A 27,994-nucleotide genomic window follows, 5' to 3' on the forward strand; every position below is an offset into this window, starting at 1 on the left:
AGGAAGGTTCTGGCATCTTCTCCTTCAACAGTTGCATGGTGTCTTCCCTCTTTCCTCCTCTATCTCTTCACCTTCTTTCCTCCTCTATCTCTGCTTGGATTTTCTGCCTTGTTATATTCTGTGCTGCTGTAGGCCAAAACAGCTTCTTTATTAACCAATAACAATAAAATATATTCATAGCATATAGAGGGAAACCATGCATCATTTCCCTTTTTCTGTCTAAATAAAAAGGAAGGATTTAGCTTTAACATAGTAAAATTGCATATCTGGTATAAATAAAAACTAGTATTATGTAAGAATTACACTTACAATATTTAATCTGTTTGTATCTGGAAAGTTGTGTATCTAATTTATCTTTTAACATAAGTAAGGAAAAATATAATTATCTGTCTTCAACTTCATCAAAGACTCCAGAAGGATATAATATTACCTAAGTAAGCAGGAAGCGCATTGTGCGCAACTTTCAAAACTTTAAAATTGACAGAGACACCTTGCTGCCTGGACCCGAAGTTCTTCTGTTATATTAGGGCATCCATCTTCAGCCCACAGGTCCATAGTATCTGGTAGACTTTTCCACAGAGCAGGAAATTTGAAAGACAGTTTCAGCTATATTGACAGTCTGTTAGTCACTTTCTTCTGTGTCCTGCAGAATATATGACAGTTTCCTCTGTGAAGAAGGAACCCTGAAGGACCATTCCATCTTTTGGAAAGTTTATCAGTCACTTTTCTGTGTGTCCTGTATGTACAGTTTATACAACATACCATTAAGCAGTCTAGACAAGAGCAGTTTCTTGTCCAAATAGCTAGCCTTGTCACACTGAAGGCAAATTCCATAATGAGTTTCTTGGATGTCCATCAACCTCTCTGAAGTATTTGGTATTGCCAGAAGACTGTTGAGAAAAGTCTAAGTTGTTAAAATATTCTAAGTGTCATATTCTGTAGGTCTTTAAAAGGTTTGAAGAAGAATATCTATCCATGTGAAATATATCTGTGTACATCTAGAAAACCTAACATGACTACAGTTTGACTATTATAGATGACAACCTATTAATCTGTATCTCTTAATTATACATTATATTTTTTAAGTGAAGTGCACAAACACAATGCCCTAAACAAGACCAGAAATACATGTACACAGTGTAACAAATCAACCTTAAATTTGTATCACTAGACCAAAACCCATACCAATGTAAAGTATAGATCTTTGTATCATATCCCCCCATTTTTTTAGAAAGAGATTGACTGACCATTTGAGCATTTATAATCAACTCCCTTTCTTGAAAAGAGGCATTTATAAACAATCATTTGGGGAATTTAGGCATAGTTTTCTCCAAACTGTTTCCTTCTGTTTATTGGGCGAAGTATTTTTTAAGATTCATAGATCTCATTTGGCAGAGTTTGTTCCATCAAACCACATTAGTCTGTAAGGAATCAACAGTTGCCATCCTCTGTGGAAACAAAAGTAGAACCTCTTTTCCAAAGTGATATGTCCTAGACTCAAATTTTCAAGTCAGGAAACCTTTAAAATATATATGTTGGTTTAACTTAGCAACCCTCAGAACCAAATGTTTCTCTATAGTCATGAAATCCAAAGAAAACACAAAAATATACATAATCCAGACTCTCTGTGTATTTTCCGTTTTCGTATGGCTTTTTTACTATTAATTTTATTGTCTCTTTAAAGACTTTTTAAACTATTTACTTCTTTTTATTACTGTCTATACTCTTCTTCCTTTCTCTCCTAAGCATATGTACATTTTTAAACACACTGTGTCTCATTTAGACGTCTTTTATGCCTGAATCTGCCCTATTGTGTACCTGAAACCCTTTTCTGACAAGGATCTTTTAAAAATAGTAGCAGTGTGGTCACAGCAGCCCTGTGTCCTGGATCTGCCTCTCAGCAGATACATACATACAGTGGAGGTACATTCATCTCCAGCTCTGAAATTTCTGGGTGGGAGCTGTTTTCACATTGCAACTCTGGGAAGCACTAAGCAGCACAGAAGCCTTTTTTGTGTTTGAGTAAAAGGTAAATCTGCCATGCAGTACCTTCTGTGGACTGACATATCTCTGCGTATGCCAGTGGGAATCTGCCATGCTTTCCTGCCCATGCATGCCTAGCAGACTTGATCCAGCTGCTTGCCCAGGCAGGGAGTGCTGAACCTTGCAGCAGTGCTCTCAGCTACTTTCCTCCTGAACCCTAGTGGGTGGATATACAAGCATGTGGACCAAAGTGTGTGGCAGGCCATGGAGGTTATCCCCAAATGCTTGAATTTCATTATGAAAGCAGAGACTGCACATTCTTTTCCCCACTGCACATTCTTTTCCCCATTGCCCAGACCAAAATAATCACACAAAACTATATTAATTACAACACTATTTGACTGATGGCTCAGGCTTATTTCTAGCTAGCTCTTGCATCATAAATTAACCCATTTCTATTAATCCATGTATCACCACGAGGTTGTGACCAGTAAGATTCCAGAGTCTTTCTCCTTCAGCAGACACATGGCACCTCCCTGACCCCACCTTCTTTCCTCCTCTATCTCTATTGGGATTTCCTGCCTCACTAGTCTGCCCTGCCATATATCAAAGCAGCTTCTTTACTAAAAAATGGAAAAACAAAAAACATAGCATACAGAGGGAAATCCCACATCCGTTTTAGCCAGTGGTTTAGCAGAGTAAAGCCATGTGAGAAATCTGAACAGAGATAGAAAGAGTAGGAGGAGTCAAGGAGATGCCATGCAACTGTTGAAGGAGAAAGCCTCTAGACCCTTACCAGTAAACCACAACCTCGTAGCAATACACAGATTAATAGAAATGGGTTAATTTAAAATATAAGAGCTAGCTAGGAATATGCATGAGTTGTTGGTCAAACAGTGTTGTAATTAATATAGTTTTGTGTGATTATTCGGGTCCAGGTAGCCAGGAAACAATAAAGCAGTCTCCATGTATTGCTTTCTTCCCCCAACAACTCTATGCCAAACTTTGCACAAGCTTCTGGTGATCTTAAAGAGATCATAAATAATGGACAAAGGTATTAGGTCCTGCATGGCTGCTTGGTCAACTAGTATGTCCTTCCTTTAGTTTTTTTTTTTTTTTTTTTTGGGGGGGGGGAATTGCCAGAAATCAAGAAGTCATGTTGTTTGATATGCTTATTTTTTCCACTCTCTTTGTTTTTCTTTGACATCTCAAATTTTTAAAATTTTACTACATAAATGAACGAGTAAGGTGGACACTATATTAGCTCTGGGGGTCGATGATTGTTTGAGATACACTATTCTGCATTCTTTTCCACAATGCAGACATTCCTAAAATGCAGGGCAAAAGCAATGCTTTGTACTTACGGTAGCACTCAAAGGTACAGTATTCCTGAACGTGCAGTGAGAGAGTGTGAATCTAGCATACCCTATATTCCACATGGGTTTTACTTTCTTGTGCAGAAAATAATGTAAGACATTTGGATGCTTGCAGGTTAAATTCCTCTGCATCCATTATGGGTTTTAAAAGAGATATTAATCACATATCTAATTACATGAGCCATGAGCCATGACCTATTCTGTAAGGTGCAGAGTTATCAGTTCCCAGTTAACACCCACATCATCAAAAAGCCTGCCGACATTGCCCTCAGTCCTCCCGACTTTGTAATTTCACACTCTCTTCCATTTACTGCTGTGTTGGAATATTGTTTCTCTTTCCCCATATGCTTCACACAGTCTGGTGGCAGGATGTTTCAGAGCTGGGCTCCTACCACTTGAAGACCATTGTGCTCCTAGCTCTGCTGCTAGCTGAGCCACAATAGATCCTATTCTGGCAAACAAACAAACAAAGCAACAACAACAAAAGCAGATGCTACTTATAGTTCCTTTCAGAAAAGAAATGCTTTCCTTGGATGTGTGCTGTATTCTTTACTCGGAGCACAATACTCTGCTATCATTTTTACTAAATACATCTGACTATAACAACGAGCTGCTCAAATTCCAGTAACAATACTGCATTAAAGGTTAAACCAAAGTCATAATCCTTAAAGGTAGTTTAAAGGAGTCACTGGGAAGCTAGAACATTCAGAACGTACTGTTTTAAAATTTTATTTAATAATTCAGTAGTTGACTGGAGAAGTATAAGATTTACATGAAACTGACTAACGAGCTTAGCATTTAAATGTATACCACTCTTTCACTAAAGGATTAGAATTTTTTTAAATCCCAAACTAATTTCATTTCCAAAACCTGTCACTCACTTCCTGATTTCAATTTCGCTAATCCTAACAGCGGGTCTCTGAAAATGGATTTCAGACCCTGTTCACAGACTTTGTAGCTGACATTTTGTAAGGATTAAGAGACCTCAGCAACACCGGGAGACTTTCATATTGATTTCTTGAATAGAAAGAAAAAGCATTCAGTAGAAGGTGATGGCGTCTCTCACCTAAAATAGCCCATGTTTAACTGTCATAAGACCTCTGTCATCATCTCTTAGAAGTAGACCATGCAACAATTGTCCCTGAGACCAGAGGAGAGTAACAAGGGTAAGACAATTTAGGTTAATTATTCTTTCCTAATAACCTTTCCTAGCTGTGCTGGAGATACAGGAGCATGGCTTTCTGTGTGTCCATATCCCTAAAAATATCCTTTTATTTTTAAAAGAGTGACAGAAGAACTTGTTAATAGATCTCTTTCTCCATCAGAGCAAATAAGAATCATGGTCATGATGGAACAGCCTGTCATGACATGGAAGTTTATATAAATCCTTCGTAAATGTTTGTTAGTCATTAAATACTTACTAATGGTGTGATGGATTGTTTTGATTAATTTATTTGGAAGTTGTTAATCTAGAACAGAGCACAAGAGTCTAATGGCATCTTCACAGCACAAAAATGACAATCCAGATATGGACCAGATTTCTCAAATGACAACCCTAGAAGGGATTTCTTCCTCAACATATTTGTTATTAGTTTATAGGAGACCACTGATTTTTAGACTAGCTTTGTAGGTTGTAACTTAGTGGGACCACACTGATGAAGACATCTTAGTTGTGTTTAATTCTAAATCTTATATAACAACAATATGGATTGACTTGGCAGGATTGGAGGTGTTCACTAGACCTCCTTGTTCCTCTTCCCAATGTGGCCATATTGAATAAACCTCCTATTATTTTCACTATTACTTGTCTCTTCAGTTGGTCTTCTGAGGATGGATATGATGTGGGATTTCCCTCTGCATGCTGTGAATATGTTCTATTGCCATTGGTTAATAAAGACACTACTTTGGCCTATGACAGGGTAGAATATAGCTAGGCGGGAAAACTAAACTGAATGCAGGGAGAAGGAAGGCAGAGTCGGGCAGATGCAATGTAGCCACCCTAGAAGCAAGAAGTGAGGTAACAAACCACGAGCCTCATGGTAAAATATAAAACAATAGAGATAGGATAATTAACGATGTAAGAACTAACTAAGAATATGCCTAAACTGTTGGCCAAACAGTGTTATAATTAATATAGTTTTGTGTGATTATTTGGGTCTGGGTGGCTGTGAAACGAACACACAATCTCTGATTACATGGGTGTTGTCCAAGCATAGCTTGCTCAGGTTTTTGGAGTCCGTTCTGACCATCCTGTTACAGTTTGACCTTTGTAGAAGGAGGCAGTGTCTTGCCCTTTCTCAGAAAGGTTCCTGCTATACAGAAATCTTATAAGATTTCAGAATCATTGAAACAAATCCATACAGTTATCCACTAGAGACTTAGTGATGTGGATTCTTTTAGAGTGGTTAGGCTTTTTTCTGTCCTGGGGTACTTGAACTTGAGAAACTAAAGTGTCAAGTATCCAGCATTCAACAAAACTACCCCATGGGGCCAGTGGCTTTCGAGTTCATTGTCTCACAGCAAGAAAACACACAAGGAGTGAGCAGAGCTTACAGAGATTTGTTAAACAAAAATGAGAAAGGGCTGGAGAGATGGCTCAGAGGTTAAGGGCAATGTCTGCTCTTCCAGAGGTTCTGAGTTCAATTCTCGGCAACCACATGGTGGCTCACAACCATCTGTGATGAGGTCTTGTGCCCTCTTCTGGCCTGTGGGCATACACACAGACAGAATATTGTATACATAATAAATAAATTTAAAAAAAATGAGAAAGAACTCCTGAAAGGAGGGGGTTCACAAAGAGGAATACGACTTCACTTCCTAGTGTCGTGCCTATTATGAGACATACAGTAGGAACTAAATTGATTCTGAGGTAATTTTTAATTGAGATGATTCACTCTGGGAGCACCTCCCCCGCCACCAGGCCTTCAGCAAACTGACCGTGCCTCGCTTGTTGCATCAAAGGAGTGATCACGTGCCATGTTCATCCTCAACCACTCACTTGTTTTATAGGCTTTTGATTGAGCCACTTTCTGTACGTCCAAGTCTTGTTCATCCTTTGCCGCAGCCTGATATTACCTGCTGAGGGAGCGGGTTCCGTTCTAACTTCCAGGCAGTTCAGGAGATGACATCTCCACCCAGGTCCAGCGATCTGACTCAAGTTCTACTCCTCTTGACCAGGTCTTACAGTTCACCTCCTGCTGATTATGACGAAGGGCTCTTGCTCTTTTCTAATCCTGCCGCTCTCTAACTGGACACCTAGCACTAGCGGAATAAACGCTGTTGTGCCTCAAGTAATTTCAGAGTATTTCACAGCAGCATCTCACCCAACCCTTATAGTATTTCCTGATCCCGTGTTTAATATTTGCAGAAATAGAGGCCCAGTGTTGCAAGCTACCTAGTTGTTGAGCTGAAAAAGAGATAAGACTTGTCTCTCTTTCCTGTTTCACTACATCTTCCTATGTCTTCCTTGGTACTTTAATCTCGGAGAAGGAATTGCTTAAATAACATTCTAGGCTTAGGAGTTATTTTTTGTTTTATTTAACTTTCTAGAACACTTGCTCTGTGTGGGCACAGCTAATTCTGTCTTTGCCCCACTTTCCAAGACTACCTGTAGAGTTGATGGGGGAGTGTGACACTCCTTCCTTTCACAAGTCACCAAAGTGAAAGACCTCAAGGCTGAGTTCACAGCAGGCTCTCTGCCTTCTTGGCCTCTGTTTGCCAGCCCTGTCTCATTGGTAAGCCCTGCTGCTTTCACTCTCCAGACTGAACTGTAGCAATTTCCCTTGCCCTTTAATCTGAATAACTGAGCCCTATTTCCTTTCTCACACCGTAATATTGCATATGAAATTCCTTAGAGCTGTGTTAGAATTCACCGTTTACTGTTGCTATTGAGTCTCACATGCTTTTGTCGTAAGCAATTCCAGATTCCCTTTGTGGGTTCTTGGTCTTGATAGAGGAGAACGAAACTTGATTTTATTTTCTGTATGTTATGTGCCTTTATTGGGGGAAAAGTGCATTTAGTGCACTACAAACTTCAGATTCTTTCTTTTACTAGGTTTCCTGTCAAAGTAAAGGCATGAATTCTAACTTTGTGACTATATCAAGTATATTTTAAGAGAGATTTTATTATTATTTCAAGACTCAGAAGCTTTAAATGAACAGATACATGTAGTTTGAAATGCAAATTATGACACAGGTAAAATCTCCATTGGCTTCACTATTTTGGATTTGCATACCTCAACTCTTTCCCTTGAATGTACTATCATGAAAATCAATAAATAATACTGTATTTCTTTTACATACACCTTGGCAATAACTATCACACTATGTAGTCAGAAAGCCAATAATTTCAAGTTCTGGTGCCTCAAAAGACATATTAATTTTCTTTCTTTTGCTCTGATAAAATACACATACAGATACATACACATGTACACACACAGACAGAAACCTTAGAGGAAAAGACATGTACTTTAGCTCACTATAGGAAGGAAGTCAAGTCAGCAAGAACTTCCAGTAGCTCTTCATATCATGTCCCCAATCACGAGCAGACAGAAATGAATGTGCACTTCTGCCTCTCTGCTCATTCTCCTCTCTATATTTAAAGAATACAGGACGCAAACCCAGAGAAGAGTGAGGCACATGGTTAGCAGGTTTTCCCACTTTAACTAATGCAAACAAGATAATCACCCAGAAACATGCCCACAAGCTAATCTGATCTAGGCAGTCGCTTATTGAACCTCTTTCTAGGCTGTGTTAGACTGTGTGAAACAGACAATTAAAACTTAATGTTATACACACATTCAGGAATGGTTTTAAAATTCGAGAAATCAGCAGGACCGGCAATCCAAGAGCCTTGGCAGCTTCCTGGTGGAAGAAGATGGGACGGGGAGGAAGAAGAGAAAAGCTAAGACAGAAGGACATGGGATGGGAGAAAGAGAAAAGCTAACCTCTCTGAGAATTCAATAAGTGTCAAGCTCAGCACTGGGGTCCATGGCCTATTGCATGATGGGAGACATCACTATGAAAGATGGAAGGTTAAACTTGCTGAAAGAATCCACAAAACATGCATAATAGTCTGCTATCACCATGGAAGTCTAGTACCTATCTCACTATAGTTATTCCTCCCATTTTCTTTCTGTCTTCTTTCTCCCTCCAATTTTTTTTTTAATCACGACTCCATGTACATCATATGTCTTCTGACTTTAGGCTGCTCTTCTTTATGTAGTAAATCAGAATTTTATCCTTACTGAAGGCAGATTTTATACTTGTCTGAGTAAAGGAAGTGACTGTTGTCTCCTTCCAAGTGACATTATCAGCCATTAACCAAGACACTTGTCAGGAGTTTACTGGCCATTCGCAAGGCAATTTGTGTCAGAAGACATTAACTTGTCAACTTACTGGGATTCCTATGTCTCAAAGGGAGTCCTCGACACAAGTGGCATCTTACAAGCCATGATCAGGATCAGGTCAAGTATAACAAAGTAGCTGAGAGAACTGTGTATGTATCTCAGATGATTCCTGGAGGTGTTGACTTCGGATGTCGCCTTACCACCTTTCTTCCTGTCTAACATCCTGTATCACTATTTGTAAATCTTTGAAAACATATTCTCTTAAGTTGAAACTCCTGTTCACTGGGTGTCTCTGTAACACTCCTGGATACATTGTTTTTCCAAGAATTCAGTAGAAATGGTTGAATTATAGTTAGCAAATCTTATATCTTGGATGACAGTATCTCAACCTTCACCTTCCGCTTACATTGCCATAGTGCTGTGTTTGCAGTGCTTTCCTTAAGATAACCTTCTTCTCTCAAGTGAATACCACTCAAGCCTCAATCTGACTCATTACTCTGATTCATGGACCTGCCTGTTTCTATAATAGTAGGCACTTTTACCTTGCTTTTGATTTTTCATATCTGTTGCTTATGCAGAGACAATGAAACATTAGTTAGGTGCCCCACACTACCACAAGGCTATTCCAAAGTGCTGGATGAAATCTAACACGGCAACTATATGGTCACTGTTTTTTTTTTTTTTTTGCAAAACTTACCAGAGCAAGATATTTTACTAGATTGCAACATAATTTTGTAGCTTCGTTTATGAAATTTGTTCTTCTTGATTTTAAAGCACCCTCCCAAACTTTTAAAGATTTGAATACACCAAACTTATCTTGATCTTTGCTGACAGATATGTCTGGAGATATTCTGCAATAAGAAAAAATTAAACATTGAATGAACAACTAAAAGAACAGAAAGGCAGCCGGGCGGTGCTGGCACATGCCTTTAATCCCAGCACTCGGGAGGCAGAGGCAGGCGGATCTCTGTGAGTTCGAGGCCAGCCTGGTCTACAAGAGCTAGTTCCAGGACAGGAACCAAAAGCTACAGAGAAACCCTGTCTCGAAAATCCATTAAAAAAAAAAAAAAAAAAAAAGAACAGAAAGGCAAGAGGGTGGTTACATTGAGTCTTGACTGAGCTGTGCAGCAAGACCTTGCTTAAATAGACAAACAGACAAAAGCATAATTGTGGATTTTTTTTTTACAAAACACTGAAAAATCATCTTGCTGTGCCATCCTCTAAGCTTCGAAAGCTTTTACAAAATTTATCTTTATTATATGATCTTAGGGACGGAACACAGTGCCTCCAGTAAAAATGTATTAATTAATCTTTCAATCTATGGTACACCTACATTTAATTCATTAAAATAATCTATTTAAAATATTGACAATATAGCAGTTTCAGTAGGTGACTAGTGTGTTTTGTGATGAATAAGAAAGAAACCTGCTTAACACTACCAGACTGCCCAGTTCTTATCAGCGTGAGCAGTCTGGGAGGGAAGGGACTTTGGGAGTTCTCTCATTCCACTAAGTGTATTAAAATCAGAAAATTAAAAAGAAAGGCGTTAATAACATCATTGTCCCCAAATGTTGGCTATTTCCCTTTCTCTCCTGTTTCCCCGTCCTCTATTCCTCCCGATTCCCCCTTTTCTCCTGTCTCCCCATTATTCTCACTTCCATTTCTTTTCTTATTTTTTTCTGTTTTTTTCTTTGCTTCTAAGTTATTTTCTTATTTTTTTTTCTCGACGCAGGTGTTTCATAGTACTCAACTGCCATAAAGCTTTCCTTATTTTTGAAAACTGAACCATCTATTCAACTGAAGATGAAAATGTCATTGCTGGTCAGCCATCTCCTGCTAATCCCCATTACATCCTGCCTAGCAGGTAAGAAAAAGCCTTTGTGTATTCTCGTATGTTATGTGAATACAATCAATATGTGTCTTACCATGAAATATTTCATGTGATATCAGAACTAATATCTTCTTTTGACATCTGAGTAAGGTTTAATTAGTAAATAAATTTTATATACTAAGACGGGCTTTGTTTTTATTTATTTTCAATTAAGATCTTATAAGTGTTTGCCTGCTTTCTTTGGTAAAATGCTCATACACCTAGGAACTTTGTATCTCTGAAAAGGAAGCACTTGTATGTCACAGAGTGCTCAATTTTAACTTACCACAGTTTAAGTAGCTTTGGAAGAGATGGGTATCATTTCTATCACCTACCCACAATTGAATAAATTTCAGTACCTTTAGAATGTAGCAAGAAATTAGAAAAATTAACATTTTAAATGTCTTCTTTTGTCGTTAATATAACTTATTCACGTGTCAGTTAGCACTAAGCTAATATAGCAGTGTTTAATAACTGATTTACAAATTTCTAAAAACTAATACACATAACTATAAGCACATAGCTATAATGAGTATCCAGAACAACACTGAATCTGACAAATCTTTCCTTTGTTTACTAAATTTTAGAAAAATGGCATCCAAATAGTCTATGACACCTATAGGCATAGAAAGAATAACATAGCTGCTTTGAGCTCTCAGCACAAAGATAATGTTTCTCTCCTTCAGAGGAAATATGAAAATTTAGGAATATTTCCCAGAAGCATTGACACTAAGTTTTACTGGCAGTAGTATGCTTCCTAATAATTATTTTGTTCCCAAACCTCCATCTCAATGACTTTTTTCAGTGAGTACTTGTGGAGCTGTTATTCATCGGAAGACATACCTATATGTAGTCATTTCATCCATGAATCAGCCAGTCTCTTTAAGGATGTACCCAAAGACTTTCTATTGCATTGACAATTTACTTAGTTCACTTGTTTGTCTGATACAGGACCTCTTGTAGCCCAGGCTGTTCTGAAACTTACTGGGTGGCCAAAGATGAGCTTGAACTACTTATCCATCTGTATCATCCTTCTGAGTAATAGAATCACAATATGGACAGCTATTTATTTTTAAGAAAATAAAATAATGTGGGTTTTTTGGGTTTTTCTTTTTAGAAAATGGTAGTTTTATTACACTAATTTCAGAATTTGGTGAAAATAATTTCATTAGTGTCAAGAGTGGGGAAGATGGAGCCATGGCACCATGCTTTGCCTGCAGTACCCGGGGCCTTCCCTCAATCTTTAAGACCTAAACTCAAGTAAAAACAAATCTTTGGTCTTGAAGCCAAACGGTAATTTCAAGACCAGCCCTTCTAAAGCAGAGCAGAGTGTATTAGGAACATAGGGAAGGGAATTTACAGAACACGACATCATAACTTTGAGCAGCTGTTTAAGTTTCTTACAAAACAATCACAGTGGTCTCAATGGCAAACATATGAACCATGATGGTGGCTCTCAAGTTACATCCGAAGGGTATCCTAGAAAAACAAATTTTCTCCTTTCTCACTTGTTGTTCAGTATGAATAGAGGGTGGATCCAAAGATGCCTTGGGTCAGAATATAGTTTGATGAGAACAATCCAGGCACAAACTAGTTTATCACAAAGAGGGGTCTTTCTGATATCTCTAGGGGTAGTTGGGAAGGGGCAAAGGCCTTGAGTAAATGCTAGTTGTGTTGGAATTCTTGACTCTCAGAGGCAGAGGTGAGGGAACTTTTCCCTTCCTTTGCCCCCATCCTGTTACTCCTTTTTCTATCTTGCCTTACTTAATACTTAAGAATTTAAGGACCATGGGAAATATATATAGACACAAGAATGATATGCATGCACATATATAATTGCATGTGCGATGTATTTATAATGAATAAAAAAATCTTACATAGCTATTGACATCTTATTATAAATGAAGTAAAAATTATTTATTAGTCTCCCAAATTTATACTAATTCTATTGATTGCAAACATTCCTGCTACTACTATATAATGTAAAAATAGTAAAACAATATTCACATAGATGTAAAGATACATCAATCCTAGTGTGTTTAAAAAACACCTCAAAGAATTACTTTTATTTGACATAGAAATTTTCTTCTTCTTCTTCTTCTTCTTCTTCTTCTTCTTCTTCTTCTTCTTCTTCTTCTTCTTCTTTTCTTCTTCTTCTTCTTCTTCTTTTTCTTTTTAGAGTTCACATGGCACAGAAGATATGGTCATGGAGGTAAGATTTAAATAGTTTTTATTTTGTAAAATGATAATTGATTTCTGCTTTAAGTTATGGTAACTCTATACTTGAAGGAAATGATTATTGTTATGTCAATTAGAAATCCTATAAGGTATTTTTTTCTTAGACTAGTTGTTTGTTGAAAGATACACACACACACACACACAAAAGCAACCCCACCCCCTTCAAACAAACACTCCTCCCCCCTTCACAAACACACACTAAAGGGGCTGGAGAGATGGCTCAGCAGTTAAGAGCATTGCCTGCTCTTCCAAAGGTCCTGAGTTCAAATCCCAGCAACCACATGGTGGCTCACAACCATCTATAATGAGGTCTGGTGCCTTCTTCTGACCTGCAGACACATATGTGGACAAAATATTGTATACATAATAAATAAATATTTAAAAAAAAAACACACACACACTAAAGGGTTTGGGCAGATGAAAACTATACACTGTGGTCTCCATTTTATCTTACATGCTTTGGAACAAAACAGTGATGTGAAATTTGAATTGCTGTTTAAAGATTGCTTAACATTTTTTTGCAAGCCTCTTGTTTGCTTCAAAAAAGAAAACTCAAGTTAGCACATTTGGAACCTTAAGATTCAGTGCAGTTATGAGCCGACAGCTGTTAGAATCTACTGCTTGAGATGTACCGAATGTAACGACCAAGCCTGCTAGTGTAGAGTCTCCTGTGATTACTGGTTCCGCTGAAGTAGAGGCACTCAAAAGAAGACCAACTTGGATTTGTTCTCCAGCTGGAACTCACCAGCTAAGCTTGCATTTTTACATAAACTAATCAACTCCTGTGAGTTTCTGTCTTTAAAATGTATAAATCTTCTTATGGCAAGAAGCACACGAAGAACACAGCAAATACAGCTGATGTCATGACTCATGGACTATGTGCTCAGTGGCTGCTATCTCACTCAAGCCGTCGTGACCGGATGGAAAGCCAGGAGGAACTGCTGAACATCCAGTATCTAGCGTGACAACCTCCATGACAAATCCAAATGATGCCATTCAGACCGAGAAGGATTTCTACTGGAGACTTAAGAAACAGAAGGACAAGAAATTATTAGCTCAAATACTATCAAAGCCATTTCTCCTCCTACCTCGTGAGCTGGGAACCACTACATGTAGATTTTATAAAGATCACTGGCAGAGCTTCCTAGACTTCACGAACCTTGTCATAAGTAGAAAATATGACAAGGTTAATACTTCTTGAAGTTAATACAATCAAAATATGCTTCTAAGGAATTTTTTGATGACTCAAGGGATGTTTAATGATGGATAAAGAAGCCCGGAGTATTTTAAACTTTAGAAATGGCATAAATTCTAAATAAACAAGATAACTTGATAAAAGTTTTTTTAACCCCCCACCCTCGAAAAAAACACTTGTAATTTCTATAGAATATTAACAAGAATTTCATTAGAAAGTACTTTATTGTCAAATAAGTCATTGGAAACCCTTCTTTACAGTAAAGCATAATAGTTTATATTTAATTGTGGTTAGGCTTTATAGTACTAAAAAAAATAAGTGCAGGCATTTAATTGAACTGACGCAATAAAATACCTGGAACTCAGTGACAAAGAACATAAATTTATTTTCACATCTCTCAAAAATAGAAGCCAACCTCAAGGTGCTGGAGAGGCTGTGGTTCCTTGGACTATGGCCCCCTCTCAGCTGCCAGTAGCCCCACAAGCTCTTTGGCTGTGAAGGCATAATAACTTCAGTGTCTGTCTCCAGCTGCTTCCATATGCTCCCAAGCTCAGTAAGCATTCATCTGATAATCACTAAGGACCCCCTCATCTGGGTTAAATTTGTGACTCTTCACCCTGCATTCCCCTGCACACCCATTTCCCCTCTCCTTAGTTGTGTCTCAGGACACCTCACTCCCCATACGTATAAAATTCTTGTGCGTTCTGACTTTCAGGTGTCAGATTTTATTCCTGTTACATGGGGAAATTCGAAATGATGAGGAGACAGTTCCACAGGCTCCTCCTATATCCCACTCAACTACTCATGTCTGCACTGGTGTGACCTGCTGACATTTGTAGGATTCCACATACCTGCCCTTCTCTTGTGCAGTAGGCCTGTTTCATCTAGTCCATCTACCTTGTAGAAAGAAAATGTCCCTCCTTTCTCCACTGTCAATTTCTCCTTCTTTATGGCTATCACTATCAGCATATATACATTCCATATTGTGGGGAAGTTGTAATGACTGCCTTTAATCCTAGCACTTGAGAGGCAGAAGTAAGTGAATCTCTGTGACTTCAAACCCAGCTTAGTCTACAAAGAGTTCCAAGATACCCATAGCTACATAGAGATGCACTGAACAAACCATTAATAATAATAATCCTGTCATTTTCAAACTCTGTACTTAATATCACGTGTTCCCTCTACATGACAGCAATAAAACAAAAAAAATGCCTTTGCCTGTGATTGCTCTTTTCAGTTCCTTGATTTGTCTTCTCCTTTGAATATAGCAAGCTTTAACACCAGTAATCAACATTGTCTCCATGCCACCCATGGTGTTCAAGTGGTTACTGCAGTGAGCCACTCTCCAACTTCCCCTACAGTGCACAGTTGGGCTGTCATATAAAGACAGAACAGGATTCTAAGTGAAGAGGGGCATTTCTTTTCTTGTCTGTCTTTTTCTTTTTAAAACAAGAGAATCTTTCCCAGACTCCTCTGAAAGAAATATCATGACCTGAGATAGTCTGGGTTCTCTCCAGGTAGCAGACGATACCTTTCAGGTGCTGAGAATATTCCCAGTCATGTCTAGAAATTTATGAAATGGCGTGAGGTCCTAAGGAGGCTATAAAGACATGATGGAGGCCAGCAATACTGCTGTTGGGTATATACCCAAAGGATGCTCAATCATAACACAAGGGCATGTGCTCAACTGTGTCTATAGCAACATTATTTGTAATAGCAAGAACCTGGAAACAACGTAGATGCCCCTCAATCAGATAATGGATAAAGAAAGTGTGGTACATTTACACAATGGAGTACTACATAAGTTTTAAAAAATGATGTCTTGAATTTTTTATGCAAATGAATGGATCTAGGGAAAAAAACTTATTTAGTGAGACCCAAAAAGACAAAAATAATATGTACTCACCCATAAGTGGCTTCTAGACATAAAAACCAACCTACAGTCCACAACTTCAGAAAACCTAAACAACAAAGAGGACCCCAAGAGAGGCATACGTGGATCTACAGAGGAAGGAAAGAAAGACAAGATCTCCTGAGTAAATTGGGATTGTGGGTAGAATTGGAGAGGGTAGAAGAGGAGAGGGGAGGAAAGGAGGAGAGTAGAGAAAAATTTATAGCTCAATAAAAATAAGGGAAAAAAAGACATGATAGACTCTCCCTGTGACATAAAGCCAAGCAAAGAATTTAGTCTCTATAACCCAAATTGCTAATCTAATCCTCACCATCCTTTCAAAAATTGGATTTATGCACACCTGCTGAGAGGAACTCTTGAGTATTGCATTGTTGGGGTGGCAAATTAGTGCAATGTTACTTCTTACCCATTTCCCCAAGTGGTAGTGGTACCAGGGTATTTCAAACCAAGCCCTAAACATTTTGATTATCTTAGTGAAGGATGAATATTTTGTAGAAGCTTGTGCTCAGCAAATGTAACTTTTGCCTCATGTAGATAGTTTATTGTATTACAAAAGATCTTAAATCACTCTTGGCTCCGTAGGGAGAAATATTGTAAATATCATAAGAATTCTCATAATAGGTGTTTTCAAATTTTGATTCCATTGCTTTGTTTCCTAATAGATTTTTCTTAGAGTCATCTGACAACATACTTATGTAAAATTCGGTTTAATAACAGATTGAGATGACATATTTCAAAGTGAAAAAATGGAATTTGTCTCAAGATAGAAAACTCACTAAAAATAACTCTCAAGCTTAAGATGCAATCTTATTTCAATTTCTAGAAATAAAACCAAATAGCAAGATTACAGAGGACTATCTCCACATGGGAAAAGTACGAGGATACTGTTTTAGCTCATGCCACTGGCTGATTTTTTTAGTTTATGGACATGAAAAACTCCCTGAAAAAGCAGCAGTAGCATTTGATTGTCTTTCATCTGCAGATTTTATTTCAAATATCCATTTGTGATCGTTTTCTTTTTTATCAATTTTTAAATAAAATTTGATAAAGTAATCACTTTTAAGGTAGAGTTATGATGGCTACTTTAGATATAGGGAAATGAAAGGTTTTTATAAAAATGAAATTGTATTAAGGAAAAGAGATCAAAAGAAAATGTGCTAATTAAGTTTTTGGGTTACCTGAGATGTTGCCCCCAACTTTGTGTTCCCTTTCCAATGCATCAAAAATGTCCCCCAGATCTTCTCACTGCTAGAACAAGAGACAGAGGCACTCATTTCAGCAGACTGAGTAGAGCTGCCTAAATGGGTCCTATGCTGAGTCTCCTGCTATGTTATCCCAGAAAGATCTTCTTTCTCTGGGGCTGAGCACTTCTATTGAGTTAGAGGACCATGGGGTCATCATAAAGGGTGATGGGGTTGGATTCCTGCTGAGCGTAACAATGGTCCCGGCATGCAAAGTCTTGCAGCAGTAACTGCTGCTCTTAAGGGCCAGTTTCAGTTCCCAATTAACAGGTATAGAATCATTGAAATACTTCACAGGGAATCTAGTTTCTTATCCAGGGTAGAAAATTCTAGAAATGTAAGCAACAAATGTTCATTAAACAGTATAGCCCTATCCTGGAAACAAGAAAATGGAACTATTTTAAATGTGAAATTTTTCCATTTGAAAATTAATTTAGCTTACTTATTTTATCTCACTAAGGTTTCATATCTGTCTTTATAGAAGTTAGATGCTGATGAAGGGTTGGAAAATATGCACATAACATTTGTGCAAAATATTGCTATTAAGAAGAGAAAAACTTTTTTTCATCTTAACTAATTTGAATTTACAAATTTAATAGCAATAAAAGAACAGTGAACAGTGTGTTGGCCAAGGCAACTTAGCACCTTCTTGTAAACCAAGACACTTCCAATCAACTCTACTGGAAAATCTAAGTTTAAGAATTGGGGACATCTTGACATATACCTAGAAAAGTCTGGCCAACAGATAGGAGTTCGCAGTTGCTCCCATCTTTCCTCCTAGCCATCATGGTAGTGACCTTAATAATTACAACCTTCTACTCACTGAAGGCCTTTGTGGGCAAGGCTATTCTGCCTTTTTAAATTGTTTTTATTGAGCTATATGTTTTTTCTCCACTCCCCTTCTTTCCTCCCCCCCTCTCCTTCTACTCCCTTCTAGTCTCTCCCATGATCCACATACTCCCAATTTACTCAGGAGATCTTGTCTTTTTCTACTTCCCATGTAGATTCGATCCTCACAGTTGTTTAGGTTCTCTGGGATTGTGAATTGTAGGCTGGTTTTTCTTTGCTTTATGTCTAAAAGCCACTTATGTGTAAGCACATATTATATTTGTCTTTCTGGGTCTCCATTACCTCACTCAATACTGTGTTTTCTAAATCCATCCATTTGCCCACAAATTTCAAGATGCCATTATGATTTTTCTGCTGTGTAGTACTCCATTGTGTAAATATACCACATCCTCTTTATTCATTCTTTGGTGGAGGGGCATTTAGGTTGTTTCCAGGCTCTGGCAATGACAAACAATGCTGCTATGAACATAGTTGAGCACATGTCCTTGTAGTATGATTGAGCACCCTTTGGTTATATACCCAAAAGTGGTATTGTTGGATCTTTAGGTAGGTTGTTTCCTAATTTTCTGAGATAATAGCCATAGTGATTTCCAAAGCAGCTGTACCAGTTTCCACTCTCACCAGCAATGAAGGGGTGTTCCCTTTTCCCAACAACCTCTCCAGCACAAGTTGTCATCAGTGTTTTTGATCTTGATGTAAGATGGAATCTCAGAGTTGTTTTGATTTGCATAGAACATGGAAAAATATGGGAGGGTGTTTATCCTGCTATGTTTCTGTTTTTCTTTGTGCCAGTCTTTTTTCTCTTTTGTCTAATTTCTCTTTTTCAGAAGAGAAAAATCTTGCTCTCTATCACTATATATTAGATGAGCAAGTTTGGTTTATTTTACAGGAGTTAATGATTGCAGATTTTTAAATCCTGGAATTTTGAACATTGTTGACACTGTTGAAACAATGGGGACTCAGGGAGATACATAAAACATGTTTGTCTTTTGAATTGAATGTGAGAATTTAAGAATCACTAGTGGAATTTTATTACTTATTGTGATGGTTTGGGATCTCATGTTGCAAGGGGCTAGATTAGTGGTTATTTATCTTACTTGTTGATGTAACCAGACATAGAAACACCTGCAGCAGTGGTTCTCAAGCATGGGAGTGACACCTTTGGGAATATTGTGGATATTTGTATTACTATTCATAACAGTAGAAAATGACAGTTATGAAGTAACAATGATAATTTGATGGTTGGGAGTCACCACAACATGAGGAACTGTGTTCAATGGTCGAAACATTGGGAGGATTAAGAACGATGACCTACTGGATATACCTCTTGCTGTGTCTGTAGAGGTGTTTCTAAAAAGGGTTAACTGAGCATGAAGGACCCACCCTCCCTGATGTGAGTGGTACTACTCTAAGGGCTAGAGTACCAGAAATAATAATTATATGGAAAATGAAGACAGCTGATCACCAGCAAAAAAATAACTAAAGAAAATAATTCTGCTATTTCTTGTTAGAATGTCATAGTTTGAACACAATATTGATTTTCACACTAAAAATGAAGAATAGCATGTGAAATTAAAACATGGTGTCATACATAGACTATACATTTTTAGTTTATTCTACCTTGAAATTATTTATTGGTTTATTAGCTAAAATATTCACTTGGCTTAATGGTTAATTTTAAGTGTAAATTTGATAGAACATGGAATTCCCTGACAGGAAAGTGTTTTGTTGTTGTTTTTGTTTTGGTTTGAATTTTTAGGAAGAGAGTTTTAATGAGGAATTGTCTAGATCAGGTGGGGCTGTGGGCATGTCTGTGTGGGAGTGTCTTCATTGCTTTACCTGAAGTATGAGAGCTGCCTATTGCGAGAAGGACCATTCCCACAGCTTTGTTCCTGAACTGTATATGTATAGAGAAGGGCAGGGGTGGTAAGCATACGTAAACATGCAAGCATTTATTCCCTTTGTGTGTTGACTGTGGTTGTGACTAGTTGCCTTGAATTCCTTGCAATGATGAACTATAATCTGGAATTGTGAGCTAAATAAGCTTTTCCTTCTAAGCTGCTTATTGTCGAGATAATTTTATAACAGTAACGAAATAAAGCAGAATTCCTGGAAACCCAGTTACTGTTGGATAGACACCACTGACAAAGCAATTAGTTCAATAGAAGATGCTCTCTGTGAAACTTTGGAAAGGACACCAAAATGTAAACATGATCTAATTTAGTCTAAGTATTTATACTCAGGAATGCTTTTTTATTTTACAAAATGTAAAAATTTATATAGCCATGATCTTTCACTATCAAGTGTATCATGTCTGTGTTTCTTGATCTGTTTCCCATAAATTTATAAAACAATTCACTGGCAAAAAAAAAGAAAGTTAAACAACAACAAAACCTAAAACCTAACTACTCTTATGTCAGAGAAGTCAAGTCACTTCAGTCTGAGTTATAATCAACCACAATCTAAAATTATTAAATGGAAAATTCAGAAATAAACAGATGTGAAATTTAGAAAAAGGGAAAAGTTTAACAATAGTTTTCTTTGACCTATAAAACTTTAACCATAAATTCCTTAATATTTATATAAGCTGCAGAGTTGCCTTCACATTTTATATATAAAATTACTAATATATCACAAAAGGTTAGGGCCTTACCACTCTTAGGAGATGGCATTTCTTTCAGACAATATCTCAAAGGTCAGTGTTGGAGAAGATGATAGCTACTATACGCTTGAGTTTACCATCTATCAAAAAGCAAGCGTAGAGCCCCACCTGGGCATTTCTCATCAACAAATGAGGCTTCTATTGCCGAAAAGAGGTTTATCCAATCAAGTTTTTGGGCAAAGAGGGAGCATGGGAACCCCCCAAACAACCCAGGCTATTGCCAAGACTACTGATTGTTAGCCACAAACTGACTGAAGACAGAACATACTTAAGTTGTTGAACACAGACCTGTCAAGCTGGTGCCTAGCCTATCTACAGCCATTACCCCAACAGACTACTGTTCATGGGCCTTGAAGGTATTCTCCATGCTACCAAAGAAGAGATGTGAACACAAATCCAGCTGCAAATCCTTTAATTTACATCAGTGATCTGCCTGCAAAATACATTGGTGCAAGAGCGGCACAAAGCTTGAGGGAGGAACTAATCAATATCTGATTGGTTTTCAGGCACACTTCATGAAATGGGTGGGACCCGTACCAGCACTGCTTGGGTGGCCAAGCAAAAACGTGAGATTAGATCAGCTGGGGATCTGGGAGAAGACCAAACACTTCTGTTCCACTGGAGGAACATAGCTATAAAGTGACCCTGACAACATTCTGCTATATGCATAGCTCAGTGCCTTGCTCTGCCATCATCAGCGAAGCCTCCTCCGGCAGCAGATAAAAAAACAAATGCAGAAACCCAATATCAAATAATATGTAGAGATTTAGGGACCTTAGAACACACAGTCCTAAATGGGATGTTTCCATCAAAACCTCAACTTCAGGGCTCAGGGAATTCTGCAGCAAAAGAGGCAGAAAGTGGGGTAGGAGCCAGAAGGGATGAAAGACACCAAGTGAACCAAGGCTTTCATCCATAGCAGGTCCAACAAACATAAGCTCCCAGAGACTGTGACAGCAGACACAGGACTGACAGTTCTGCACAAGAGGGTCCTAGAGCTGAAAGAAATGGATGCATGCCCCATCCCTAACCCAAAAGCTGTTTACAATTGATAAATACTTGCAAATGAAAACTTAACTTTCTCTCAATGAATCTCACTGAGTAAACAAATTAGTCTTAAATGTCGGCCCTATACCCAGCACTATATGGCTAATACAAAACAAACTCAATGGTATTTTGGAAGTTTTTGTCTTATAATGTTGAGACAGAACATTCTCTTTTTTCTTTATTTTATCTATCATTATTATTATCATTAATTATGTTTACCTTTTGGGTCTTTTTATTATATCTCTAGTTTTATGTGTTTGAGATTCCTATTTGTGTGAAAGTGTATGTTTTTGAGTCTACATGTATTTCTTGTGCATTTTCTTTGGCTCTTTCTCTTGTTTTTGTTTTTATTTGTCCTATGATAATCCTATGATAATGTGTTTGTCTTTGTTTTATTTTATTATGTCTTATTTTATTTATTATTTCTTATATGCTTGTTTATTTTCTGTGTGGAGGTGGAAAGGGTGTGGATCTGGATGGAGAAGAACTGGGAGGAGACGGGGACTGTTCTAATTGGAATATATTGTATAAAAAAGCATATTTTAAATTAAAAAAAGGTGAAAAAGAGTAAGTTGGGGTAGCCTGACATAACGACACATGCCTACGTTCTTAGTACCCGGGAGGTAGAGACAGGAAAATCTAGAATCAGCTTGGGCTATATGAGACCATCTTAAGTAAACAAAAATCAGAAACAAAGACAAAACAGTAACAATAACAACAACACAAGCGGAGGAGTGAACCATGTTTGCTTCTATTGGAGTGCCCTCAGGGCAGTATTTCCTGCCTTTGGAGCCATATGGCTCACTACTAAGTCCCTCAAAGCCTATGACTCTCCGCTGTTTGTAGACGTTGCTACACTAGCGACACGCCTCTTCAAACTTTCCTGCCATTTCATTTCTTCTTCCTTCCAGAGAGGACTCCTTGGACAAGTGTTTCCCTTGTCCAGGTATTTGATGGGCAGTTAGGATGGGTTTCAAACCAGTTCATCAACTCCCATACTCATAATGTTTTATATGTGGTCACAAATGACAGCTGAGTATGAATCTTGGACATAAGTTCGAGGAGATGAAAATTCAAAGGAGGATAATCTCCGCCAGAGCATTCAGGAATTCATTTACCACTTCATTCTCATCGTCTAAAACCGTTAAGCAACTCCTTTACATTCTGGACCGCCAGGCCGCTGGGTAGCAGGGCACAGCGACTAAAGAAGACACAGTCCCCAAGCGCTGTCAGTGTGGTGACACAGAAGCTTGCATCAAAAATCAAAGCAGGCTTGTTAAGTCCTGCAGCCCGAGTGGGGAGCGATAGGGCCACAAAAGAGGACCATTTAGACCGGGAAGAATGGGAGGCAGTCCTCTGAAGGAATTAACGCCAGGCCTGTGTCCCAAATGTACAAACTTTGATAAGAAAATTGGGATTATGATTTTAGAAAAGTTCAAAGCTTAGGCAAGAACCTGGAGGCACAAATGTGTGTGTGTGCGCGTGCATGCGCTTGTGTGCATGTGTGTATGCATATGTGTGTGGGGGAGGAATGACACATTTAGGGAACCAATGAGAGACAGGAAGAAAAGAAGTACTTTTGGTGAAACCAAATTCTCTTTGACTTACAAAGTGGTATGCTCTAAAATCATCTTGTTTTTGTTTCAGTTTCTGAAGAGGACAAAGGATTTGGACCCATTTTTGAAGAGCAACCAATCAATACCATTTACCCAGAAGAGTCCCTGGAAGGAAAGGTCTCACTCAACTGCCGGGCACGAGCCAGCCCATTTCCGGTTTACAAGTAATGCACCCCTCTACCCTTTTCAGATGGAGGGTTAGGGCTGCTGAAAACAGGAGACACTGTGATCTCAGATCTGTAGGGAAATCTCTAGGATAGGTCTGTAAGGTCCATCAACTCAAATAGGGAATACCCACTACTGAAAACACTATATGATATTTATACACATAGTAGTTTTCTTAAATGTATGTAAGAATTTATTTATACACAGATTAAACAGGTTGGTTTGATATTACCTAATGAGCTGTGCTTTCAAACAAACAAAATGTTACATACAAGCCATGTGTGTGTGTGTGTGTGTGTGTGTCTGTGTGTATCTATGTGGGTCTATGTGTGTCTGTGTGTCTCTGTGTATGTGAAGATAAATTAATTTTATGTGCACTGTCCTGGATAACCCAAATCTATTAGTGACTGATAATATCTCTATATTAACTACATTCAAAAGTTTGCACAGTTAATTCCAGAAAGTGTTATTCTTTTTAAGTGATCTCCAACCTCTATCTATCTCTGACAGCACAGAAATATGTCTTAGCCAGGCAGTGGTAGTGCATGCCTTTAATCCCAACACTCAGGAGGCAGAGGCAACCTGGTCTACAAAGTGAGTTCCAGAAGAGCCAGGGCTTCACAGATAAACCCTGTATCAAAACACACACACACACACACACACACACACACACAAAAAAAAAAAAAAAAAACCAAGAAAATGTGTCTTAAACATTGAAAATTGCATAAACAACTCTTCCTCTGTTACTGGGTTACTTCTTTGTGGTATCATAAAAACTTGGTAATAAGTAAAAATGGGTTTCTCTGATACAGAATTTACAAAACTATAGCAACAATTTAATCCAATTCAAAGACTAAAAGTTGACTAAATGCCAATGAGTTTGAATTTCTTTTGTGAAGTGTTTCTATGAAAAAAAAAAACGAGTGATGGGGAAATGGGACTAAAGTGGACAGTTGTCACCTGACTTAATTGAAGTATATCAATTAATAGTTAAGTGTCTGATAGTAGACGTTCTTCCTACTATAAAACAGCTTTCTATTGTTATAAAAAGTTATTACCAAGGAAAATAGCCCCTTCCCACCACTTAATTATAATTGTGTTTATTTTCTCTTGCCTCTGGCTATAATTACAAGATTACTACTAAAGTAAAATATGAATTTAGATATAAAATCACCATCCTTCTGAAATCATTTTTATTGTTTCAATTTCTTGCATGGGAGCACAATATAAATTATGTATAACACATTTGTTCTAAGAAGCATTTGGTTGCTAGACTTACTGCAATGGCCTCTTCACAGAGTCCTGGGCATGGACTGGCATTACTGGCAGGTTGTGGAGGAAAAAAAATACAAGAAAAGATGCTAAATACTACGTTAGAGACATTGGCTTAACTGTGTAAGTGAAGCACAGATGCTGGACCAAAACACAGGCGTGATGATTTCCTAAGAAACCTCAAGATAATGTGAAATCTCAAGCCTATTTCAGGGATACAGATTCCATGATCTTGTCTGTACTAGGAGCCTCCAGACTGGCTTAGAGGCAACCAATCAGCAGGAGCTATGCTCAGTGTTTCTAGGAGTACAGCATGGGCAGGGCTATTGTGCTTCCCCACACAGAGGCTGTAGGAATGGCAAACATGTAATCTGGCAAACATGCCACTGACTCCACCTTACAGGTTTTAGCCAAACAAAACCCCCAGCTTGAGCTGGCTCCACTGTCCATTTATTAATATAGGAAGCAGAGGGAGCCAAGTAGATGCTCAATCCTGATAGAGAGGTGGCTACATCTGACAACACAGTGAAAGGTAAAGGGGAAGAGAAGAGGAGGAAGACTTGTTTGGTGGTAAATTACAGGGCAAACTGCATTAGGTAATCATGCAATCTGTCCTTCACATGTACTTTTGTATTTGTTGCATGCTCAGTGGTAGTTGCTTATGCATGGTAGCACCCTGTGAGGTAAGATGCATAACAAGTAACTTCACTTGCCACTCATCAGCCTTGTCCCACGTTCCCCCATCTCCACGCCCAGGCAGCAAGCACTGCCATATAAATACACATCTAAAGGCATGCCTAGGGATTTCAATACCCATTTCTGAAAGCCAACAATGGTCTTACCTAACACAATGAGGTAGGAAATTATATGATATCCCAAACAACCATAGCCAGAGGAAGCCAAAGCAATAAACACGAGTTGCAGTCAGTAAAGTGGGGGAATCTCTAGCCACTGAAGCTGCCTGACTGAGAAACACGCACCTTGGTTGCTCCACAGCGCTTGCTTGGCTTCCAGCAGCTCAGTCACACATAGTGCTCTATGCTTGTTTTAGAAATTAGCTCTGACGGAAAAATTATACCTGAGAAATATCATAAACACATCCTGACATCGTGCACCTTCACCATTATCCTTACCTGCATCAGAAATGTATTTGGCACCAAAAAATAGCAGCCACGACTGCCCCCTAAACTTCAGGGTGAGGACTCTGGTCTGATGGTTTTCCTGGGACATTGCTTTAAAAGACAGACGCTGGCACAGCATGGGATGATTGTAAAATGGTTTCTTACTATCATCTTAAATGAAAGCTCTTTTCTACATGCATTCTTCTCAGCAACTCACTCAAAAGACAAAACAAAACAAAAACCAGCAGACTTCTAATTAGTGGGTGGTATTCTTAGCCACAATATTTCTCATTGACGCCACTATACATAGGAGTATATGGTGGAGGGAAATGCCTTCCACAAGTGTTTCCCCTAAAGAAATTCTGAAAAGCATAAATGAACACCAAATCCAGGCTGAAGAACTTCTGATTTTGCTAACTTAGTTGTAGCTTAGAGTGAAGACTCAATGGAGTAATTTTAAACTGTGTGATCGCCCCCTGGTGGTCAATGTCTGTTAGTTGCTGAGCAGACAGCCTACCTCCTTTAGTTTTATTGGAAAATCGCTGCTTTTTTAGCCAGATAATGATAATTTATGTTTTAAGTCTTCTACAGACATGTTTTAAATACTTTATATAATGTGTATATATATGTGTGTGTGTGTGTGTGTGTGTGTGTGTGTGTGTTTGAAACCACATATGCAATGAAGTTAGCAAGCGTCTAAACAATAAGAAATCAATTTTTTGGAATGAATCTCAGTAACACGTTTTTCTTTTAGGATGCCTCATTTAAGATGAGGGGATGTGTCATGAGCCAGCACTTACATTTCTGTACCTTAGCTAAATTATCATTCATGTTTCCAAATACTCAGAATTACAGGTTGTTAAGAAATACCAATGAGTCCTGCACAACCATCTCACTTCACGTGGAGCTATATGGAAACACTTCAGTCTGAGGTTAGCCCGGCAGAGTTTCCATGTCTCATGTCCTTCAGAGTGACATTAATATCTTTTTCTCAAGATGGAGAATGAATAATGGGGATGTTGACCTGACGAATGACCGATACAGTATGGTAGGCGGAAACCTTGTCATCAACTACCCTGACAAGCAGAAAGATGCTGGGATATACTACTGCTTGGCATCCAATAACTATGGGATGGTCAGAAGCACGGAGGCGACCCTAAGTTTTGGATGTAAGTAATCGCCACCTTTTAAAAGAGTGGATTTATTTGTGTGGAATGAAATCCCAAGTGTTTTCATTATTGATAAAGATCTATATAAATTCAGGTTTAATTCTGCAATGGTAACTATCTCAGCTTTTTTCTTTCATGAAAAGTACTTCTCCTGGAGAGATGTTTCAGAGGTTAAGTACATTAACTACTCTCTAGAAGCCTCAAGTTCAGTACCCAGCACCCATGTTGAGTGGTTTACAACTGCTTATATCTCCAACTCCGTGGCATTCAATGCCCTCTTCTGCCTTCCATGGGTAGAAAGCAAACACACACACATACACACACACACACACACACACGCATGCATATGCCTGTTGAATATCATGTATGTTTACACAAACATACACATGCACATACACACATACACTCACACATATACATAAAATTTAAAAGAATCTTGTCCCTATGATTATGAACCCTCCTATCTTATCATTCCAACCATAGTGACACTGTGTGGCTTATTAAAGAAGTCACATGACCTGCTCATTTATGGGTGGCAAGTTGTTGTTGGTGAGAGGAGTAACAGCTTGTGAAAATTTCAATTAAGATATGATAATTCTGAGTGACTGTCATACTAAGAGTTTAGCAACGAGGGAAAAAAAAAAAACAAGAAAGCAGGCTGCTTGTAAGATTTGCCATAGAAGAAATGCATTGTACAGGGTAGTGTGATTTGCTTTGTGAGTTCAGCATAGGCACAGTACTATGTTATAAAAATGATGGAAAATAGCTGGGCGGTGGTGGTGCACGCCTTTATTTCCAGCACTCGGGAGGCAGAGGCAGGCTGATCTCTGTGAGTTCGAGACCAGCCTGTTCTACAGAGCTAGTTCCAGGACAGGCTCCAAAAGCCACAGAGAAACCCTGTCTTGAAAAACCAAAAATAAAATAAAATGA

The 27,994-nt window shown here is 38.3% G+C and overlaps 1 protein-coding gene across 5 annotated transcripts in view; it reads left to right on the forward strand.

Moving 5' to 3' along the window:
- Positions 1-27,994, forward strand: part of Cntn1 (contactin 1) — a 266,999-nt gene that overhangs the window by 137,783 nt on the left and 101,222 nt on the right. For all 5 annotated transcript variants that reach the window (XM_057791546.1, XM_057791551.1, XM_057791548.1 and 2 more), the window contains exons 2-5: positions 10,440-10,571; positions 12,757-12,789; positions 23,369-23,501; positions 26,892-27,064. In XM_057791546.1, the coding sequence (XP_057647529.1) occupies positions 10,511-10,571; positions 12,757-12,789; positions 23,369-23,501; positions 26,892-27,064 (400 nt within the window). In that variant the 5' untranslated portion in view covers positions 10,440-10,510. The remainder of the gene's footprint in view (positions 1-10,439; positions 10,572-12,756; positions 12,790-23,368; positions 23,502-26,891; positions 27,065-27,994) is intronic.

This window comes from Chionomys nivalis, chromosome 17 (genome assembly GCF_950005125.1).
Source record: "Chionomys nivalis chromosome 17, mChiNiv1.1, whole genome shotgun sequence".
Lineage (NCBI taxonomy): Eukaryota > Metazoa > Chordata > Mammalia > Rodentia > Cricetidae > Chionomys > Chionomys nivalis.